General features: G+C 52.5%; 1 protein-coding gene across 1 annotated transcript in view; it reads right to left on the bottom strand.

The window, feature by feature from the left end:
• The window catches only part of retreg2 (reticulophagy regulator family member 2), a 47,680-nt gene extending 29,235 nt beyond the window's left edge, over positions 1-18,445 (bottom strand). The window contains exons 1-6 of the mRNA XM_063051488.1: positions 18,085-18,445; positions 16,291-16,397; positions 15,521-15,548; positions 8,603-8,732; positions 8,202-8,286; positions 1,229-1,366 (exon numbers count right to left, since the gene is read on the bottom strand). Of these exons, the coding sequence (XP_062907558.1) occupies positions 1,229-1,366; positions 8,202-8,286; positions 8,603-8,732; positions 15,521-15,548; positions 16,291-16,397; positions 18,085-18,404 (808 nt within the window). The 5' untranslated portion in view covers positions 18,405-18,445. The remainder of the gene's footprint in view (positions 1-1,228; positions 1,367-8,201; positions 8,287-8,602; positions 8,733-15,520; positions 15,549-16,290; positions 16,398-18,084) is intronic.
• Between the last annotated feature and the right edge of the window lie 4,345 nt (positions 18,446-22,790).

The raw sequence follows: 22,790 nt of genomic DNA, 5'->3' as shown, positions 1-22,790 counted from the left end.
CCCCTCCCCTTCCAGCTTTCAAATCCTTTACTCACTCTTCCTTCAGTTAGTCCTGACGAAGGGTCTCGGCCTGAAACGTCGACTGCGCCTCTTCCTATAGATGCTGCCTGGCCTGCTGCGTTCACCAGCAACTTTGATGTGTGTTGCTCCCATTAACAAGCCGTTTTTGATCACAGAACAGCCACTCAGTGAATGTTTTTTTGTGTACCATTTTTTATCAATTCAGTTGTGCGTGAAAATCCCAGATCAGCAGCTTCTGCGATTCTCAAATTACCCTGTCTGGCACCAACAATCATTTCATGGTCAAAGTCATTAGATCACATTCCTTCCCCATTTGATGTTTGGTCTGAACAACAACTGAACCTCTTGACCATGTCCGCATGCTTTTATTCATTGAGGTGCTGCTACATGACTGTCTGATCAGATATTTGCAGCAACAAGCAGGTGTACAGGTGTACCTAATAAAGTGCCCACTGAGTGTGTATCACAAACAGCAGTGGTTCTAGTACGTGAAACCGTGGATCACCACCAGTCACATACTTCTATCCAGGTTAATTACCATCGACCACCACTGTGAACAAGCCCAATCCTGAATCTAAACAGACAAGTTATCATGCAAATTAACCTTCTGGATGACAGCCCACCCATAAAGGAACTTATCAAACACCTTACTAAAATCCGTCTGTTACCTCGAAATAGTCAATCAGGTTAGTAGTAGATTTTGCTAAACCTAATGAATACACCAGCATTGGTTTTTAATCCTGATTTCCACCACTTTACTTCTCTAACACCTTTAATCACATCAAATTTGTCAAATACATCTCTACTTCTGTCTTCAAGATTTCTAGCATGTGCAGAATGTCTTGAATTTATGATCTTCGAAACTCACATCGATACAAACCTGGGTAGGTATTAACCCCTTCAGCCCTCATCAGTATGGTCAATGCTTATTAAGCCTTTCAGCCCATCAACAGGGTCAGTGCTAACCCCAGATTATCCCCTGATTAACCCCTTCAGCTCTGATCATTCAGGTCAATGTGGTCCACCTATAACATCAGTCTTTGCTAGTTTCTGACACACAAAGCGGGTCTGACCACAGATTTCCAATGCTGGAACATCACATCCAGCCCCTCCCACTCCCCCCCCCCAGATAAAGGCGGCGATTTGCCCCAGCCCCACCTCCCACCCCTGTAGCCTGATAGGAGTCAGCTCCAGAGACATGACTTACTCTTCCTGTCCCTCTGCCGGTGCTCAGTGCTGCCTTTCATGCTGTAATCCAGCTTCATCAGCAATGGCTCCAAACCTGTGTACATCTTCTGGATGAGCTCGTGATAAACCACCAGAGGCCACAGCAGCAGGCTCAGTACTGTAACACGTAACAAAGGACCAGTGACCAACATTATAAAGACTCCCAAGCACTCCAGCCTCTGTACCTCACCTGTGTGGTCCCTGCCCTGCAGTGATCGACAGGACAATGTATGTTAGTCTGTTCCTAAGCAATGCTGTCCCTGCCCTTTTTTTTTTAAACAAATTCTTTATTACAAATGTCGGTGCTATACAATATGTACAAAACCAGTGACTAACACATTTACTACACTACAAACAGACCCAATACATGTTAAACCAATACATTTCCATCCTCATCAATGATGGCATTTACACCCCGCGGAGCCCAACGGTCCCGGAACACCTCTACGGTCGCCGTGGACTGTGCGTATTCCTTTTCAATGTTCACCCGGGCACGAACATACCCCTAAACATAGCCAGGCAGTCCGCCTGGGGAGAACCTCCTGGCACCCTTTTCCAGGAGCCACGGATGGCAATTTTCACCAGCCCCGGGAACAAGTTGACAAGGACATCCTCATCCCTCTTGTCCCCCCTCCTTACTGGATGACCATATATGAATACGGTGGGACTGAAATGCAACCAGAAGGCGAGAAGCAGCCCACGCAAATACGCGAAAAGGGGCTGCAGCCTCACACACTCCACGTACATATGGTACACGGTCTCCTCCAGCCCGCAGAAATGACACGCGGCTGGGAGATCCGTGTACAGACTAAAGAACTTATTGCAGGGCACCGCTTTATGCAGCACCCTCCAGCCGAGATCCCCAAGGTGCATGGGAAGGACTCCCTTGTAAAGGGACTTCCATTGGGGATCCCCCTCACCTCCAGGTGGAAAGACCGACCGCCATGGCGTGTCGGGACGGTGGACAAAGGCTAGGAAGTGGAGGGTGTGGAGCAGCAGCCCATAAAGGTACCTCCTACCTGCATCCCTGAATGGGATTGTGGGTGTCGATGAAAGACAGCTCAAGTTGTGTGGATTCGTCTCTCGGGTAAGGCTGCGGGGCCTGGGCCCGACGAGCAGCTCAGCTTGAGTCGATCCACACACCTGAGCCGCACCGACATCCGTTGAGGTAGGGCAAGGGTCGGCCAGGACCCCGCCCTCTGCCAGAGGAGGGGATTCCCGGCCTGAGGCAACCATGTTCTAGACTCTCAGTAGGTCCTGATAGAAGCCGGGCAGCCTCTGCAAAGCAGCACGGCTGACGCCCGCCGGTGGTAGCTGCATATCTTCGTGAAGGCAGCAGCCCCTCCGGAGGAAGAAAGTCGCCAACACGTGCCACCTGGGAGGGTGCTCGGCGTACAGGAATCTTTGCAGAGTCCTGAGGCGGAGTGCCGCCAGTCCTGTGCGTACACACACCAGCGACTGTCCGCCCTCTCCTTCTGGGAGACTCAGAACCGCTGCAGAGACCCAGTGCTTCCTGTTTCCCCAGAAGAAGTCCACTAGCTTCCTCTGCATTCCCGCGACAAAAGGGGCAGGGGAGGGCCAAGGTGACCATCCGGTACCACAACATGGAGGCCACCAGCTGGTTTATGACTACCACCCTGCCTCGATAGGAAAGCACCCTGAGAAGGCCTGACCAGCGCCCTAGCCGGCCCATGACCTTTGTCTCCAGGTCCTGCCAGTTCGCCAGCCAGGTCTCCCCAGAAGGACTCAGGTAGACTCCCAGATAGAGAAGGCATCTGGTGCTCCACTCAAAAGCTCTCATCTCCTCCGGCAGGGAGTCCACCTGCCACTGGCCTACTAAGAGTCTGGAACATTTCGCCCAGTTGATCCTCGCGGAGGATGCCACCGAGAAAACGTCTTGGCACTCGTGCATCCTCCGCAGGTCACAGGGGTCTGTCATCATGAGGAGTACATCATCGGCGTAGGCCGAGAGGACGACCTCCATGTCCGGTTCGCGCAGAACCAGACCTGTCAGCCTTTTCCGAAGGCGGCTGAGGAATGGCTCGACACAGATCGCATACAGTTGACCGGACATGGGGCACCCTTGACGCACTCCTCTTCGGAAGTGGATAGGTCCTGTCAATGATCCGTTAATCTTAACTAGGCACTCTGCAGCAGAGTACAGGAGCTGAACTCGGGCCACAAAGTGTGGTCCGAGCCCAAAAGCCTGCAGGGTGCCCAGCAGGAAACTGTGGTCCACCCGGTCAAACGCCTTCTCCTGGTCAAAAGAAAGAAACGCTGCCGGGGTCCCAGTCTCCTGGAGTAGGTGGATCAGGTCCCGTACTAGGTGGACACTGTCCTGGATGGAGCGGCCTGGGACTGTGTAAGATTAGTCAGGATGAACCACCTGTCCAATTACCGAACCCAGACGGTTGGCCGTTGCCCGGGCGAAGATCTTGTAGTCCGCGCACAAGAGGGAGACCGGCCGCCAGTTCTTTAGCAGGCGGAGGTCTCCCTTCTTGGGCAGTAGGACCACAACAGCTCTTCGCCATGAGAGGGGCATTTCTCTGGTGGCTAGGCTCTCCCCTAGGACAAGGCTGTAATCATCCCCCAGGACATCCCAAAAAGCCTGATAAAACTCAACACTCAGTCCATCCAAACCAGGGGACTTGCCCCTCCGGAGTTGCTGAAGGGCAGTGGACAGCTCCTACCGAGTCAGGGGGGCATCCAGACGCACTGCGTCCTCTGGGCTGACCTTAGGCAAATCCTTCCAGACCTCACGACACGCCTCCGCATTTGACAGATCAGGTGAGAATAAGGACCGATAGAATGAACGGACTTTGTTGTTAATTCCATCAGGGTCCGTGATGGAGGAGCCATTGGCAGCCAGCAGCTCCACTAGCTGCTTTTAAACTCCCCGCCACCTCTCCAACGAGTAGAAGAAGGGTGAGCCACGGTCCAAATCCTGCAGCATTTGGATCCGTGACCTCACGTACGCACCTCGGGACTGCTGAAGCTGCAGGTTCCTTAGTGCGTCCTTCTTCTCCTGGTATTCCTGCCATAGCTGCTGGTCTCTAGCGGTCGGACCGAGGCGGGACTCCAGGTCAAGCAACGCTCTCTCAAGCCGCTCAACCTCAGAGCCCCGCCTCTTTGTCGACCCCCTAGTATACCCCCGACATAAAAACCGGATGTGGGCTTTGCCCACATCTCACCATAGCCGTAGGGAGCAGAACTCTCTCCGCCTTTCCTTCCAGGAGACCCAGAACGCTCGGAACGAATCCCGGAATCGGCTGTCCTCCAGCAGCCGTTTGTTAAAATGCCAATACCCGGATCCCACCCGAGGGTGTAGTGGAATAAACTCCATCCACACAAGGTGATTATCCGAGCACGACACTGGCCGCATGGAGGACGCCGACACATGGGAGACGTAGGCCCGAGAGATGTACATGCGGTCTATCCTGGAACCTCCTTCTCTAGACCTTCTCGAGAAGGTGCTAGAGTTGGGGTGAAGATTCCGCCAGCTGTCCACCAAGTCAAAGGAGCCGACTAGCTCCTTTAACTTATTTGGTGATGCTGGGTCGCGTTGGAGGCCCGATCGGTCCTCCGCCTCGAGGGTGCAATTGAAATCTCCCCCGAGGATGACGCAGTCCCCAGGATCGATGGAGCTCAGCAGGGTGGACAGCTGGCAGAATAGGCGCGTCTGCATCACACCGCGCCTGGGAGCATACACATTGATAAAATGCAATGGTACGCCATCCAGGCGCACAACCAGGTGGAGCAGACGGCCGGGGACAACGTCTTGGACTCTTTCAATTACTGGCTGGAAGGTCGGGGCCAACAGGATCGCCACCCTGCTAGAAATGGAGCTGAGGTGGCTCATGTAGACCCCGCCCTGCCAAGCAGACTCGTCCCCAGGGATGGTATGGGTTTCCTGCAGGAAACTCACCGTATACCACCCATCCCTGAGGACTGGGAAATTGTTATGTCTGCGAAGAGGACCCCTGCTGCCGTTTACATTGAGACTAGCTATGGTAAGCTTCATGGCGGGAGCACACTAGGCCTCAGCAGCTGTGCCCATTCCGGTGAGAGCGGAGGCGCCCTCCACCACACTGTCCCGAAAGAAAGCAAGGATATTTTTTGCCTTGCGGGCTCGAGCGGTACCAGCGACACCCTGTGACCCACCATCCCCCGTTGGAGCGAGGCTGCTTCTCCCTCTGATGTCCCTCATCTAGGAAATATTTTAGTTGCCGTCTGTCGTTCCCCGACACCGCATTCCTCTTCCCCTTTCCCTTCCGTCTGAGGATGACTCGCAGGGACCTCACCAGCCTCGGCACGCTGGGCCAGCGAAGCGAGGCTAGTTGAGGCCAGTGCTTGGCACCCTCAGAGGTGAGAATGAAATGCTTAATTTCCTCTACAGGTATCAATGGGGACTTCTCAGGAGGGGTGAGGATGTCCATTGTTTCACTATCGAAGGAGTCCCCCTCCAACCCGTCACTGCAGACAGAATCCCCATCGGCCTCCCCGCATGTTCCAATAGATGGCTGCGCCTGTGACCCACACCGCGCAGCGGGCACCTCGCTCTTACCTGCCCGCTCCACCGTCGCATCAGCCTCATCCACATTTGCGACAGTGGAGGGACAATCCCCAGGGACTCCCTGCAAGTCATTTATTGCTGGGGTCGACGTGCATAGAATATCGTATAGAGGGGAACCCGGCACCTTTGGTCCAAGGGATTTACAAGCAGCCTGGTGCTGAGAGTGAGAGAGCTTTGTCTCGTCTCCTCTCACACTATTCGGTACACTGGCCTCCAGAGAGGTGCTGACTTGTAGGTCCTGGGTGGAGGCCTCCAGGGCTGCCTCATTTGTGCAAACAGGCCTATCACAAGCTTTTTACACAACCACACCATCTACCCCAGGACTGGTGGCGACATCTGGGGACTCAGGTTTAGAACCAACCCCTACCCGGATTCCCACCCCTTCCTGGGACTCCCCCGCATCTACATCCCCTGCCCTCTTGCGGAAACGTTCCCTTCTCCTCTTCACGCCGGAGGAGCACACAGGTGCAGGCTTCACCGATGGGGCGGCGCTTTCTGTTTCCATCGCCCCGTCTGCTTGCGCACCTCCCCGAGCCCCACGCTCCACTTCAGGCGAAATGGGCGTGAGCTCTGCGGCCTCAGAGGTCGACTTCTTAGGGTGTTTGGATTTCTTCTTTGCTTTCTTACTCCGCACAGACTCCACCCCATCCCCCACCTGAACCACACGGAGAGGAGCAGGGACCGACCCAACCGTAGGAGTAGGGACAGGGGTAGGGGCAGGGTGAGGGGCCGGGGCAGGATCAGGGGCGGGGGCAGGGTCAGATGCAGGCGCAGGAGTAGGATCGGGGCAGAGGTAGCTGGGGCACTGGTGCCCGAAGTGGGCTCCCTCGGGTTCCGGGTGGTAGGACAGTCCCTCCGAAAGTGTCCCACCTCCCTGCACGCATGGCACCGTGGGCGCTCGGAGCTCCAGTACACCTGATAATCTACACCCCCATGCCGGACAGTAAACCGGCCCTCAACGTCATCCTCCCTTTCCAGCTGCATGAATACCTGACGCCGGAAAGAGATTACGGTGCGGAGGGTGCGTCTCTTAAATTTGTGTCGGATGGCAGTGATCGCCGACCTTACTTGCCCTAAACGGGCCAGTGGGGGAAGCAGATCCTCATTTGGAATGAAAGGCTTAACATGCCCAAGCACGATACGTTGCGTGGGGGCCGTCACCAGCTCCATAGGTAAAAAGATGTTGTCTACCGTGACTCCCCTGCTTAGGGCCGGGTGCACTAGCTCTTCATTCGCCAGATAGAACACCGCCTTTCCGAACTCCTTTTCGGTGGCCAGAATACCACCTCTCCCCACAAGGTCCTCTATTGCTTCCGCACACTTTTCTAGTGTCATTCCAGGGCGCAAAATACAATGCACCCCACGTTCCACCTTCACCGACCGAAACAGGGCGTTGTCCGAGGCCGGGGAGGCAGCCGCCCTTGCGTAACTCCCCGAAGGCCCGCGACTCCCTGGAGACTGGTACGGCATGCTGGCGCTCTTTCCAGTCCGAGAATCTTACAGCGGTGTCGGTCAGAAGTCCGGGAGCGAGTCGAATAACTGGCTGGGAAAGTTTGCAGTTGACAGTTCCTCGCTGGCTCGGCGCCAGGAAAGGCTACGTCGGACTTGCAGAGACCCAGGCCGGGAGAGGTCGAAACGTCCTTCCAGATGCTCCAGCTCCGACACCGGACGAAAATCAGGAAAATAATGGAGGAGGAACGTTACCCCGATGTCAATGGGGGGAACGATGGCGTTTGCCTCCGGTTTTGGAGCGAACCGGCTTCCTGGCGAGTTGCCAGCGGCCGCAGCTGGGAGCTATGCAGTTAGCAGCCGCCAACAAACTCAGTCCAAACCGGCGGTAAAACTCCACACCGAGCTTCCACACCAACGCCGTCACTCACTCAGTTGTCCAAGAGACATTTAGAGCCACCTCCAAAGTATTCCACTGTATCCAGTAGTTTTCCTTCGATTTCTCCCAGCTCAGTCAGCACAGCTCCTCTCTGTGTCTGACCCCGGGAGTGTGAGAGTTACTGGACGATGTGTGACCCCGGGAGTGAGTGACAGGACAATGTAGAGTGTGTTATAATATCATGTTGTCCCTGCTCAGAGGGTGATTTACCATACAATGTAGAGGGAGGGTTATTTTTATGTAACACGTTCTGTTCTGCTCTTTGGGGGGGGCGTATATGATTCTAACACTGGGGTCTCTGTTAGAGAAGATGCCAGCTACTCACACTAACGTATAATCCCAAAACCTCTAAATGGGACGGCTGGAGAGCCTGCTGCTTCCCTGTTACTCTATCTTTGCTGCTACTCTGTGGCTATTTTGACCTAGTGTTAACCCCCAGCTTTGCCAGACTAACTCTATAATTTGACATTCCCTTAGGATAAATATACTCACTGAAGATGTAGGATATCATGATTCCAGGGATATAATGTCCAATCACAGCCAATGCTGAAGAGCCCATGCACATCTTCAGACAGAACTAAAAATAAAATGGGCACAGTTCAGTCATGACAGACTCCAAGTCTTCAAATAAGGTCAAATTAAACAACAGGTATCTGTTCAGAATAAAACCCACCACTGGGAGTTACAGTCAGCAATACACTGCAATCCTCCTCATTTGCTATTTCTGTAATCCTGCCATCACTGTCACACTCACTCCAGTCTCTCTCACTGTTCCTTTGACTCGTCTATCACAGTAAGTCAGACTTGGTCTGTCCACACACACAAACATTTGCACGTGCAGGAAGATGCGTGACCACACACACACACACAATTACTCTTGGTACTTGACGCACCTTGCCTGGGTTCTGTGTCTTGTACTCCAGCACCTCTCTCAGGTAGAGTTTGAAAGCCAGCCAGCTCTCGGCGAGGTAGTGGCAAAGGTCAGGCAGTCTGAGGAGCCGAGGTCTGCTGGGGTTTCCATCACTGGATGTAAAGAATAACCAAAAGATTCATCTGCAGTAGTTCAGGCAGGGGTTGGGTGACCGAGTACGGGACGAGAGCGAGTGACACATGGCAGTTTATGCCATTGCAGGAGGCAGGGAGCAGACATTGTCCCTCCATTAGTGAGATGCCAGGACTACCAGACCAGTCCCATCTGGCACTGATCAGTAATGTCCTGTCGTCTCCAGGACATATAACAGCACAGTACAGGCTCCCAAACCGCAGTGCTGTGCTGTGTAAACTTATTCCACAATTAATCTAACCCTTCCCTCTTACATTGCCTATAACCCTCCACATTTCCCTTTCATGTGTCTATCCAAGAACTTCTTCAATGCCCTAAAGCAACAGCCTCTACCATCACCTCTTGCAGTGCATTCCAGATACCCACCCCACACTGTGTACTGAAAAAATAACCTTTCCTTCACTGGCCTTAAACAGCAATGTCCTCTAGTATTGGCCATTCTGCCCTGGGATAAAGACACTGGCTGCCCACTTTAAAGATTACAGCCACAGCTCGCTCTGTCTATCCTTACAAGACGTGCTCGCTAATCCAGGCAGCATCCTGGTAAATCTCCATTTACACCCTCTATAGAGCTTCCACATCCTGCCTATAATGAGGCAAACTGATCCGAACACAATATTCCAAGGGTGGTCTAATCAGGGTTTGACAGAGCTGCAACATTACGTCATACCTTCTTAACACCCCCATCAGCCTCCACAGAAACTCTGAAGCAGATATTGCTCTGCTCTTCCACAATGCTTAAAAACCTTGGTAATAACCTTGTGCTCTGCTTTCAAGAGATGATGGAGGGCCCAAAAATCTCTTCCTTCACTTCCCGTAGTAACCTGGGGTGTATCGCATCCAACCCAGGAGACTTATCCTTGAATATGACCTTTGTGAAGCTCAGGCACACAGCAGTGAAATTAAATCCTCACAACCTGTTATTTAGTTGATGCTCTTTCTACAGAGACCCAGAGACCCAACACACACATTAACTTTGAACTCTCAGTTTAGCAGAGATGGGTCTGCATTGGTCAGTGTAGGTGGCAGCAAAATGGCCACTTCCATGTTCTACATAGAAACATAGAAAATAGGTGCAGGAGTAGGCCATTCGGCCCTTCGAGCCTGCACCGCCATTTTTTATGATCATGGCTGATCATCCAACTCAGAACTCTGCATCAGCCTTCCCTCCATACCCCCTGATTCTGTGACACTATTTAGCCCACAGAATCCAGGCCAGAACAAACCAGTCAGGATAGCCAGGTTTGATCACAGAAACCCCTTTTCTCCCCCCAACGCTGCCTCTTGGTCTCTGATTATTTCAGCCAGGAGATGATTTCCCTTTCATGTTAAATACTATTCTAATTTGAACATATCCTCTTCACTTCGTGTCTCAGCTTACTGTACTTGCCTGATTCTTGCTTGAAGAATTCAACTGATTAGACAATGAACACTCCCTTCCTATTTTATTATTCACCAACTTCCTCATTACTTCAGCAGCCCTAATTCATCTTCCCTGTCTGAGAAACCCCAGCCCAGTTCACCCACCTTCCCCGTCTGTGGAACCCCAGCCCCGTTTCCCACCTTCCCCATCTGTGGAACCCCAGCCCGGTTCTCCCACCTTCCCCGTCTGTGGAACCCCAGCCCGGTTCTCCCACCTTCCCCATCTGAGAAACCCCAGCCCCGTTTCCCACCTTCCCCGTCTGAGAAACCCCAGCCCCATTTCCCACCTTCCCCGTCTGTGGAACCCCAGCCCAGTTTCCCACCTTCCCCGTCTGTGGAACCCCAGCCCCGTTTCCCACCTTCCCCATCTGTGGAACCCCAGCCCGGTTCTCCCACCTTCCTTGCCTGAGAAACCCCAGCCCGGTTCTCCCACCTTCCCAGTCTGTGGAACCCCAGCCCGGTTCTCCCACCTTCCCCATCTGTGGAACCCCAGCCCGGTTCTCCCACCTTCCCCGTCTGTGGAACCCCAGCCCCGTTCTCCCACCTTCCCCGTCTGTGGAACCCCAGCCCGGTTCTCCCACCTTCCTTGCCTGAGAAACCCCAGCCCGGTTCTCCCACCTTCCCAGTCTGTGGAACCCCAGCCCGGTTCTCCCACCTTCCCCATCTGTGGAACCCCAGCCCGGTTCTCCCACCTTCCCCATCTGTGGAACCCCAGCCCGGTTCTCCCACCTTCCCCATCTGTGGAACCCCAGCCCGGTTCTCCCACCTTCCCCATCTGAGAAACCCCAGCTCGGTTCTCCCACCTTCCCCATCTGACAAACCCCAGCCCCGTTTCCCACCTTCCCCATCTGTGGAACCCCAGCCCAGTTCTCCCAACTTCCCCGTCTGTGGAACCCCAGCCCGGTTCTCCCACCTTCCCCGTCTGTGGAACCCCAGCCCGGTTCTCCCACCTTCCCCATCTGTGGAACCCCAGCCCGGTTCTCCCACCTTCCCCGTCTGTGGAACCCCAGCCCCGTTTCCCACCTTCCCCATCTGTGGAACCCCAGCCCAGTTCTCCCAACTTCCCCGTCTGTGGAACCCCAGCCCGGTTCTCCCACCTTCCCCGTCTGTGGAACCCCAGCCCGGTTCTCCCACCTTCCCCATCTGTGGAACCCCAGCCCGGTTCTCCCACCTTCCCCGTCTGTGGAACCCCAGCCCCGTTTCCCACCTTCCCCATCTGTGGAACCCCAGCCCCGTCTGTGGAACCCCAGCACGGTTCTCCCACCTTCCCCATCTGTGGAACCCCAGCCCGGTTCTCCCACCTTCCCCATCTGTGGAACCCCAGCCCGGTTCTCCCACCTTCCCCATCTGAGAAACCCCAGCTCGGTTCTCCCACCTTCCCCATCTGACAAACCCCAGCCCCGTTTCCCACCTTCCCCATCTGTGGAACCCCAGCCCAGTTCTCCCACCTTCCCCGTCTGTGGAACCCCAGCCCGGTTCTCCCACCTTCCCTGTCTGTGGAACCCCAGCCCGGTTCTCCCACCTTCCCCGTCTGTGGAACCCCAGCCCGGTTCTCCCACCTTCCCTGTCTGATAAACCACAGTCCCGTTTCCCACCTTCCCTGTCTGTGGAACCCCAGCCCGGTTCTCCCACCTTCCATGTCTGAGAAACCCCAGCTCGGTTCTCCCACCTTCCCTGTCTGAGAAACCCCAGCTTGGTTCTCCCACCTTCCCCGTCTGTGGAACCCCAGTCCGGTTCTCCCACCTTCCCAGTCTGTGGAACCCCAGCCCGGTTCTCCCACCTTCCCCGTCTGTGGAACCCCAGGCCGGTTCTCCCACCATCCCTGTCTGAGAAACCCCAGCTCGGTTTTTCCAACTTCCCCATCTGACAAACCCCAGCCCCGTTCCCCACCTTCCCAGTCTGAGAAACCCCAGCCCGGTTCTCCCACCTTCCCCGTCTGTGGAATCCCAGCCTGATTCTCCCACCTTCCCCATCTGTGGAACCCCAGCCCGGTTCTCCCACCTTCCCCGTCTGTGGAACCCCAGCCCGGTTCTCCCACCTTCCCCATCTGAGAAACCCCAGCCCCGTTTCCCACCTTCCCCGTCTGAGAAACCCCAGCCCCATTTCCCACCTTCCCCGTCTGTGGAACCCCAGCCCAGTTTCCCACCTTCCCCGTCTGTGGAACCCCAGCCCCGTTTCCCACCTTCCCCATCTGTGGAACCCCAGCCCAGTTCTCCCACCTTCCTTGCCTGAGAAACCCCAGCCCGGTTCTCCCACCTTCCCAGTCTGTGGAACCCCAGCCCGGTTCTCCCACCTTCCCCATCTGTGGAACCCCAGCCCGGTTCTCCCACCTTCCCCGTCTGTGGAACCCCAGCCCGGTTCTCCCACCTTCCTTGCCTGAGAAACCCCAGCCCGGTTCTCCCACCTTCCCAGTCTGTGGAACCCCAGCCCGGTTCTCCCACCTTCCCCATCTGTGGAACCCCAGCCCGGTTCTCCCACCTTCCCCATCTGTGGAACCCCAGCCCGGTTCTCCCACCTTCCCCATCTGAGAAACCCCAGCTCGGTTCTCCCACCTTCCCCATCTGACAAACCCCAGCCCCGTTTCCCACCTTCCCCATCTGTGGAACCCCAGCCCAGTTCTCCCACCTTCCCCGTCTGTGGAACCCCAGCCCAGTTCTCCCACCTTCCCCGTCTGTGGAACCCCAGCCCGGTTCTCCCACCTTCCCCATCTGTGGAACCCCAGCCCGGTTCTCCCACCTTCCCCGTCTGTGGAACCCCAGCCCCGTTTCCCACCTTCCCCATCTGTGGAACCCCAGCCCCGTCTGTGGAACCCCAGCCCGGTTCTCCCACCTTCCCCATCTGTGGAACCCCAGCCCGGTTCTCCCACCTTCCCCATCTGTGGAACCCCAGCCCGGTTCTCCCACCTTCCCCATCTGAGAAACCCCAGCTCGGTTCTCCCACCTTCCCCATCTGACAAACCCCAGCCCCGTTTCCCACCTTCCCCATCTGTGGAACCCCAGCCCAGTTCTCCCACCTTCCCCGTCTGTGGAACCCCAGCCCGGTTCTCCCACCTTCCCTGTCTGTGGAACCCCAGCCCGGTTCTCCCACCTTCCCCGACTGTGGAACCCCAGCCCGGTTCTCCCACCTTCCCTGTCTGATAAACCACAGTCCCGTTTCCCACCTTCCCTGTCTGTGGAACCCCAGCCCGGTTCTCCCACCTTCCATGTCTGAGAAACCCCAGCTCGGTTCTCCCACCTTCCCTGTCTGAGAAACCCCAGCTTGGTTCTCCCACCTTCCCCGTCTGTGGAACCCCAGTCCGGTTCTCCCACCTTCCCAGTCTGTGGAACCCCAGCCCGGTTCTCCCACCTTCCCCGTCTGTGGAACCCCAGGCCGGTTCTCCCACCTTCCCTGTCTGAGAAACCCCAGCTCGGTTTTTCCAACTTCCCCATCTGACAAACCCCAGCCCCGTTCCCCACCTTCCCAGTCTGAGAAACCCCAGCCCGGTTCTCCCACCTTCCCCGTCTGTGGAATCCCAGCCTGATTCTCCCACCTTCCCCATCTGTGGAACCCCAGCCCGGTTCTCCCACCTTCCCCGTCTGTGGAACCCCAGCCCGGTTTTCCCACCTTCCCCATCTGAGAAACCCCAGCCCCGTTTCCCACCTTCCCCGTCTGAGAAACCCCAGCCCCATTTCCCACCTTCCCCGTCTGTGGAACCCCAGCCCAGTTTCCCACCTTCCCCGTCTGTGGAACCCCAGCCCCGTTTCCCACCTTCCCCGTCTGTGGAACCCCAGCCCGGTTCTCCCACCTTCCCCGTCTGTGGAACCCCAGGCCAGTTCTCCCACCTTCCCTGTCTGAGAAACCCCAGCTCGGTTTTTCCAACTTCCCCATCTGACAAACCCCAGCCCCGTTCCCCACCTTCCCAGTCTGAGAAACCCCAGCCCGGTTCTCCCACCTTCCCCGTCTGTGGAACCCCAGCCCGGTTCTCCCACCTTCCCCGTCTGTGGAACCCCAGGCCAGTTCTCCCACCTTCCCTGTCTGAGAAACCCCAGCTCGGTTTTTCCAACTTCCCCATCTGACAAACCCCAGCCCCGTTCCCCACCTTCCCAGTCTGAGAAACCCCAGCCCGGTTCTCCCACCTTCCCCGTCTGTGGAACCCCAGCCTGATTCTCCCACCTTCTCCGTCAGTGGAACCCCAGCCCGGTTCTCCCACCTTCCAAAGCAAACTGCTGGAGGAACTCAGCAAGCCAAGCAGCATCTGTGGAGGTAAATGAATGTTCTTTGTTCTGCATGGAGATCCTGCATTATGTCTCAATCTGAAATATCAACTATCCCTTCATCGTTACAGAGCCACTAAGTTCCTCCAGGAGTTTGTTTTCTGTATCTCCATCTGAAACACCACCAGATTGGTAACCTAATATCCCCTCATAGCTCTTCTGATTTCATCCTATTTCATCTGGCTTGATTGCTCTCATTCCATTAAAACAAGTCCTCTTGCCAGTTTTCAGCTTTCCTTGCCTGCCTCCATTGATAACTGAATCCTACAATATCCATCTCTCTCAGCCAGATGTTTCACCTGGCCAACCCTGGTCCCCATGATCAAATCCTGTTTAGGTGGGCCAAGATCACACAGGTCAAAGGAGCTCTCCTAAACACACTTCAGGATTCTTCTTTGTCCTTTAACATTGTCCCAATCAATATTCGGGTAATTAAAATCTCCCAATATCTCCTCACTTTGATTCTTGCACATTTAAAAGGCCCTATAAGTTTGCTCTTCTGTCTTTGGAAACCTACAAGATTCCATCATACCTCTTAATTCTAAACTTTAACCCAACAGATTCTATCCTTTCTTTTCAAAATTAAAACATCTTCCTTAATCAGGAATGGATAGAGTGGACATCCAACAACTCTTTCCCCCAGTGGAATGGCTAATACCAGAGGGAAATAATTTAAAGTGATTGAAGGAAAGTATCGAAGGAATGTTAAGGGTAGGTTATTTATATATTTTTTTAGACACAGAGAGCGATGGGTGTGTGGAATGCACTGCCAAGAGTGGTGGTAGTGGCAGATAAGATTTTGATTATGAATATTTAAGCCACTTTTCGATAATAACATGGATGGAAGAAAAAAATGGAGAGCTGTGTAGGAGGGAAGGGTTGGACTGATCTCGGAGTAGGTTAAAGGTCAGCACAACATCGTACTGTACTGTCTGATGTTCTATGTTAGTACTCCCACCCCATATTCACTTTAGCCTTTCCTGGGGCTACACCACCTGGAAGACTTTCCTACATAAGATCAGGTCTCCATCAACCTGGAGAAGATACAGCAGTTAGTGTAGTGGGAAATGTACCTCCCATCTTCATCCACTGGGTGTTGCACTGTAGGGAAAGAAAGAAAAATCAATCAGCTTCTTGAAAGCAGTGACTGACTCCTAGCACACAGATTACAATGCTGGAATGAGAGAGCACAAGTGCACTCACTGTTCAAAAGTAAACTTATTATCAAACTATGTATCTGTCACCATATACCACACAGATTCATTTTCTTGCAGGCATTCACAGTAGAACATATAAATAGAATCAATGAAAAACTACACACAAGCAAAGACCGACAAATAACCAATGTGCTAAATAAAATTTGTGTAAATACAATACATAAACAAATAAACACTGAGAACACAAGTCCTTGAAAATGAGTCCATAGGTTGTGGAATCAGTTCAGAGTTGGGGTGAGTGAAGTTATCCACGCTGGTTCAGGAATCTGATGGTTGAAAGATAACAACTGTTCCTGAAACCGGTGGTGGGTCCCCTGAGGCTCCAGTGCCTTCCTCCTGCTGGCAGCAGCCAGGAGAGAGCACGGCCTGGATGGTGGGGGTCCTTGATGATGGATGGTGCTTTCTTGTGGCAGTGGTCCTTGTAGGTGGGCAGAGGGAAGGCAACACTGCCTGAGCAGAGGGAGGCTGCTGAGGGCAGTTTGGGTAAGAAAGGAGGTGACAGGGCTGAAAGAGGATATCAGGACTAAAGAGGTGATAGTGTGTTGGAACCAAGGTTCAAAAGGGTGATGAAAAGTAACAGAGGTACAACTAGCTTACAGCAGGATTCAGAGCACAGATAGACTTACCCATGATGTGGTCCCACAGACTGCTCTTCCAATGATCCAGCAGCACAATTCCCAGCAATGACAAACTGATCAGGAAGACAGGGCGGAGTGAAGTGGAGGAGAACAACCTGTTGAGAAACGCTGTGTTCAGTACTGATCACACAAAGAAATGAAGAACTCCTCACTATCACCCAAACCAGGTAACAACTTCACCTCCACAATCACAACTTCCCTCCACACCACTCCCCGGCTCAACTCTTCCAAGTCCTCACCCTTCCTCAACTTCTCCCATAGAATTGGGGAGGGGGGTATTAATAATCATGGAATTTCATAACACAGAATAAGCTCAAGATCAAAACTTTGAAGGATCTCTCCACTAATTCTGCTTCTTCCCCCTATCCAGCTGCATCATGGCTTGGCATGACAACCGCTCTGCATGTGACCGCAAAAAAAAAACTCAGAGCGAGGACACAGTTGGCACAACACAGCAACCCACCTCCTCTTCGTGAACTCCGTCTACACTTCTCACCGCATGAGTAAAGCAGACTCCAACCCACCCCAGACTTTCTTCTCCCTCCTCCCATCAGGCAGAAGATAGAAAAGCCTGAAAGCTCAAGGAGAGATTCTACCCTGCTGTTCCCTAGTACAATAAGATGGACTCTTGGCTTCACAATGTACGCAAGATGAGCCTTTCACCGTTTCTCGGTACCAATTCCAATTGGGAACAATGAGGAAATACAAAATCCCTAAGTCTCACTGTTACATCATGAAGCACATTAAAGGAGTATAGTCCAATATGATCTGTCTATAATAAATTTGTGCAAAGACTGACTAAAACAGAACAATCAGGATAGATTCCTGAAAAGCACTGGTAAGGCTCGGGTGGAGATCTGGTTGCTACATCAAGGGTCAACACAGGCTCTTTCCACAATATAAATTGACTATAAAAGGCAGGTGTACAATGCCTTTAAAACATTAGAAGATTTCAGCTATAATAGACTGGGTTTATGGACGGGCATAAATGGCAGCTTAACGTTCCTGGTTACTGAGAATACAGATAACGTACAAACAGGAGCTTTCACTCCGCACGCCAGCTCTATTGAAAAATAGGTTGCAAACGATTAACGCGGAGGGGGTACCGTCGGTTTACCGCGGCATCTTCACCGGACATCGCCCGGGTTAATCCAAGTATTGTATGTATAACGGGGAACAGTACTGACGGCGCGGGCTGATTGTCGCCGGTACCGGGTCACAGCCGGCGGGGAGACGAGAGGGGTGGAGTGGGCTGGTGGTTTCCGTCGCTGAGGAAGGGCTGTGTGGGGCGGGGCGGGGGTTACATAGATTGAGAGAGGCTGTATGGAGCGAGAGGTCACCGCCGATGAGGGGCTGGTGGGTGGGTGAGTGGCTGGCTGCAGGAGGGGGTCTCAGCAGGTGGGGTTAGGTGTGCTGGGAAGGGTGGGGGGGCCGGCCGGTGGAGAGGTTGTGTGGTAGGGGGTGGGGAGAGGGTCTGTATGCGGTGGTGGGGCGGCCTGGGACAGCAGGGTCTGCGTGAGGAGGGGCGGGCTGGGACAGGAGGGGCTCCATAGGGAGAGGCGGGCTGGGGCAGGAGGGGCTGTATGCGGTGGTGGGCCGGGCTGGGACAGGAGGGTCGGGCTGGGACAGGAGGGGCTGTATGCGGTGGTGGGGCGGGCTGGAACAGCAGGGTCTGCGTGGAGAGAGGCGGGCTGGGACAGGAGGGGCTATATGCGGTGGTGGGTCGGGCTGGGACAGGAGGGGTTGTATGCGGTCGTTGGGAAAGGTGAACCGGTACTTTACCAGAAAACTCCGCTCAGGCCGAGCAACATGAGGACGCTGTGCGCCGGCCGCTCCCACACCAAGAGGCTCTGCAACAGCAGCAGCCCGGGCTCGCACTGAGCCAGCAACCGGCCAAGCCGGGCCTCGGTCCGCTGCAGATCGCCGCTGTCCTCGGATCCCGGAACCGCCTCTCCCCCAGGGCCCTGACTCGATTCCGGCGTCGCCTCGCCCTCGCGGATAGGGACGGGGCTCGGGGCCGCCGTCTCTACCCTGGGAACCGGGATCTGAGCCGGTGCCGCCTCTCCCCCGGGGCCCGGCCACTCGCCCTCAGCCGTCGCCATCTTTTGTTGTTGTTGTTGTTGATGATGCGTCACTAACCGGAACGTTCGTCATAAAGAGGGATGGTACTTCCGCAATCGTAACCAGGAAGTGAGAACTTAGAACAATACAGCATTGTGTAGAATGTTTAACCTGCTGCAAGAGTAATCTAACCCTTCTCTCCGACATGACTTTCATCCATGTGCCTATCTAAGAGACCTTTAAACGTATCTAGTGTATCTGCCTCTGCCACCTCCCCTGGTAGCATATCCCATACTCTCACCACTCTGTGAAAACCCTACCTCTGTCATTCTTCTCCACCCCCCATACTTTCCGCCAATTAGCTTAAAATTATCCCCTTTCGTATTAGCCATTTCTGCCCTGGTAAAAGGTCTCTGGCTGTTCACCCAATCTATGCCTCATACCATCTTGCATACCTCCATCAAGTTGCCTCTCATCCTCCTCCACTCCAAAGAGAAAAGCCCTAGATGCTCAAAGTGTCTTCATGCCCCCTAGTCCAGGCAGCATCCTATTAAATCTCGTCTCACCCTCTCTAAAGCTTCCAATCTTTCTTATAATGAGGTGCCCAGAACTGAACACAATATTCCAAATGTGGTCTAATCAGGTTTTTATGGAGCTGTAACATTACCTTGGGGCTCTTGAACCCAATTCTCTGACTAACAAAAGCCAACACACCATACACCTTCTTAACCACCCTATCAATTGTAAAGGGATCTATGAACTTGGACCCCAAGATCACACTATTCTTCCACACTGATAGGAATTCTGCCATGAACCCTGTACTCTATTTTCAAATTCGATCTTCCAAAGTGTATAACTTCATACTTGTCCAGCTTAAACTCTACCTGCCACTTCTCAGCTCAGTGCTCTATCCCATCAATGCCCCAGTGTAACCTATGACAACCTTCTACAGGATCTAAATATTTATTATTATTTTAAAAAGAGAGCGGAGACTTTTGCGCCTTTCGGCGGGCTTCAGTCATCACAAGCAGTGTCTTGTTTTGAGGTGAGCCAGTGCGAGATTTAAAAAGCGAGCAGGGCCTTTCAGGACTTTTCAGTGCATTTCAGTCATAACTATTTTTTTGGGCAATTGGCAAAGGCCAATAAAAATAAGTTAGGTTTAAGCAGAGTGGCTACTGTCTGAGTGCACCAGTATTAGAGTGGAAGGTTTGAGGCTTTAGCTCAGGAGGCTTAAGTAAGTTTCTGGCAAGTTTCTTTCTTGGTCTGTTAGTGCAGCGAGAATGAGTCCAGGGTCAGTGGTGTGTTCCTTTAGATTATGAGGACACTCAGTCCTCATTTATTGTCATTTAGAAACGCATGCATTAAAAAATGATACAACATTCCTCCAGAATGATATCACAAGAAAAACACAGGACAAACCAAGACTAAAACTTACAAAACCACATAATTATAACATATAGTTACAATAGTGCAAACCAATACCATAATTTGATAAAGAGCAGACCATGGGCACAGTAAAAAAAAGTCTCAAAGTCCCGATAGCCTCATCATCTCACGCAGACGGTAGAAGGGAGAAACTCTCCCCGCCATGAACCTCCAAGCGCTGCCAACTTGCCGATGCAGCACCATTGGAAGCACCCGACCGCAGCCGACTCTGAGTCCGTCCGAAAACTTCGATCCTCCGACCAGCCCCTCCGACACAGCCTCTCCGAGCACCATCCTCTGCCGAGCGCTTCGATCCCGCCCCAGCCACCGAGCAACAAGCAAAGCCGAGGACTCGGGGCCTTCCCCTCCGGAGATTCTGGACCACCCAGTAGCAGCAGCAGCGAAGCAGGCATTTCAGAAGTTTCACCAGATGTTCCTCCATGCTCTCATGTCCATCTCCATCAAATCAGAATTGTGCACGGCACCCTGCTTGATAAATAACAGACATCACCACCGGAATGGCTGCTGCGAGCTGCATCGCGTCGCCATCTTCTCCTCCCTCCTTTATGTTAGATGTGGATATTCCTGGAGACCTCCAGTCTCCACGCTAACTATATTTGCATGAGGTGTATCCAGATCCAGCTCCTTGCAGATCGCGTTAGGGAACTGGAGCTAGAGCTGGATGACCTACATCTAATGTGGGAAAATGAGGAAGAGACGGTTAAGATCGACAGTGAGGTGGTCACTCCGAAGCTGCAGGAGGCAGATAGCTGGGTGACTGTCGGGAATAGGCAGACAATGCTGAGTACTCCCACGGCTGGTCCCCTCCATAATAAGTATACCGTACCACTTTGGTTACTGTTGGGAGTTTGATCTATCGGGGAAAGCTTTGGTGACCAGGTCTCTGGCATTGAGTTTGGCTCTGAGGCTTAGGAGGAAAGGGGCAGGGGAGAAGAGGAATGCAGTGGTGATAGGAGATTCAGTAGTTAGAGGAGCAGGCAGGACGTGAACGAGAGACCTGGATGGCACGTTCCCTGGCACCTGAGATGTACTGGATCGGGTCCACAGCATTCTCAGGAGGGAGGGAGAACAGCTGGAAGTCAAGGCACGTATTGATTTAGGAAGAAAAAGGGGGTGACATCTTGAAGAGACAATATAGGGAGCTTGGTAGGAAGCTGAACCTCCAGGCTAGTAATCTCTGGATTCCGCTTGTGCCACACACCAGTGAGGATAAGAATAGGATGATTTGGCAGATGAAGTTATGGCGCCCAACGGCAACTCCTTTGCTTGCATCTTTGAAAACAGTTCTTTGTATGTCTTTTTATTATTATTATCCAAAATTAACAAGAGTACATCGAAGTAGGCAACACTTACAATTTCTCAAGAAAAGAAAACATTGTTTTAAAGATTGAAAAAATGAAAAAAAAACCCTACTAAAAAAAAATGAAAAAAAAAAGAAAAGAAAACCCTACTAAAGCAAAGGAAAGTGAGGGGGAAAAAAACCATTAGGTGTTCAACCCCGGAGCCATGCGTCATACAAAAAGTTTCTAATGATAAATATCAAACCACCAGCAAGAAAAAATGTACCAAAAATTTACAATTAGATCGTGGAGGAAATCTATCAATTAACTCAAATGATAGTAACGTGCAAATGAACCCCATCTTTTCTCAAAATCAAACATAGTTTCAAAGGTTCGACTTCTAATTCTCTCCACACTAAGACATAGCATCACTTGAGAGAACCATTGTGACAACGTGGGAGCCGTTGTATCCTTCCACTTCAACAAAATTGCCCTCCTAGCTATCAATGTAACAAATGCAATAACATGTTGGTGAGACAAAGAGATACCATGGATATTTTGAGGAATTATTCCAAAAAGCACAGTTAATTTGTCAGGCTGTAAATTAATTTTAAGTGCATTAGAAATTGTAGAAAAAACTGACTTCCAGAACTGTCCCAGTATAGAACAAGACCAAAACGTGTGTTGGTGTAGCTGTCTCAGTTTTACATCTATCACAATAACTATCAACATTAGGAAACATCTTAGACAATTTCTCCTTTGTCAAATAGTAACAATGTACAGTTTAAAATTGAAAACAGTTCTATATCTTACCCGGAACTTTCATCAGCAAGAGTAAATGATGCACGACCAAACACAATCTTAATGTGGACAAATTTGATATCCAACTTAAAAGATCTTTTGTTAAAATAGGAATGCTTTGTCTGTGTGTGCACTATTATTCAGTTGGTTGGTGGAGGGGAGAGGGGTAAGGGGGAGAGAGGTGGAGGGGGGATGATGATGAAGGTTGGGGTGGCTGGGTTAAACAGTCAAAATGTAATTGACAATTGGTTGTATTGAATATAATTTGTTGGTGTTGCAATAAAAAATAGTAAAAAAAAGAAAACAGTTCTATTTCCATCTTTAATATCTCTACTTTTCCCCTTCAGGGTTCTTTTGAAGACCCTAACCTGGAGTTACACGCTGACTACAGTTCTTTGCGGGAATGGGACTCGCTCTCGGGGTTCCACAATCGGCCGCTATTCGGCATGCCAAAGGCTCAGCCTAAGATTTCGGCATGGATTCAGAAGCCTGAGATCTCGAGGAACTGGAGACGGGCGAGTCAAGGGCTGGTGTTGCCACAGGAGACCCGTGTGTCGTTGGAGGAGTCGGAACATCTGTTGTGTGCCTGGGGACCCAGGATCCTTGTGATCTTCAGGTAGAGCTCGAAAAAAGCCACATAATGGACTTTTGACATCGTAAACCAGCGAGTTGTTTGTTATCTCTCCCCGCTCATTGGAAAATGGAGTCATCTCTTTCTCCCTTATTAGGTTGAATTATCGGGTGAACAATATAGTCTTTGGGGTAACTGCAAGTCTGTGTCTTTGCTATTGCTTTGCTCACGCTTGAGTGCCGGTAGCCGGTGTGCTTTATTTTTGCCGGTGGGGGGAGGGAGATTGTTGCTCGCCGCTGCTTACGTGCGGGAGGAAGGGGAGCTGTGGG

This window comes from Mobula hypostoma, chromosome 6, assembly GCF_963921235.1.
Source record: "Mobula hypostoma chromosome 6, sMobHyp1.1, whole genome shotgun sequence".
In the NCBI taxonomy this organism is placed as follows: Eukaryota; Metazoa; Chordata; class Chondrichthyes; order Myliobatiformes; family Myliobatidae; genus Mobula; species Mobula hypostoma.
Note: the sequence above shows the minus strand (reverse complement) of the source record. Positions and strands in the feature narration are given on the sequence as shown.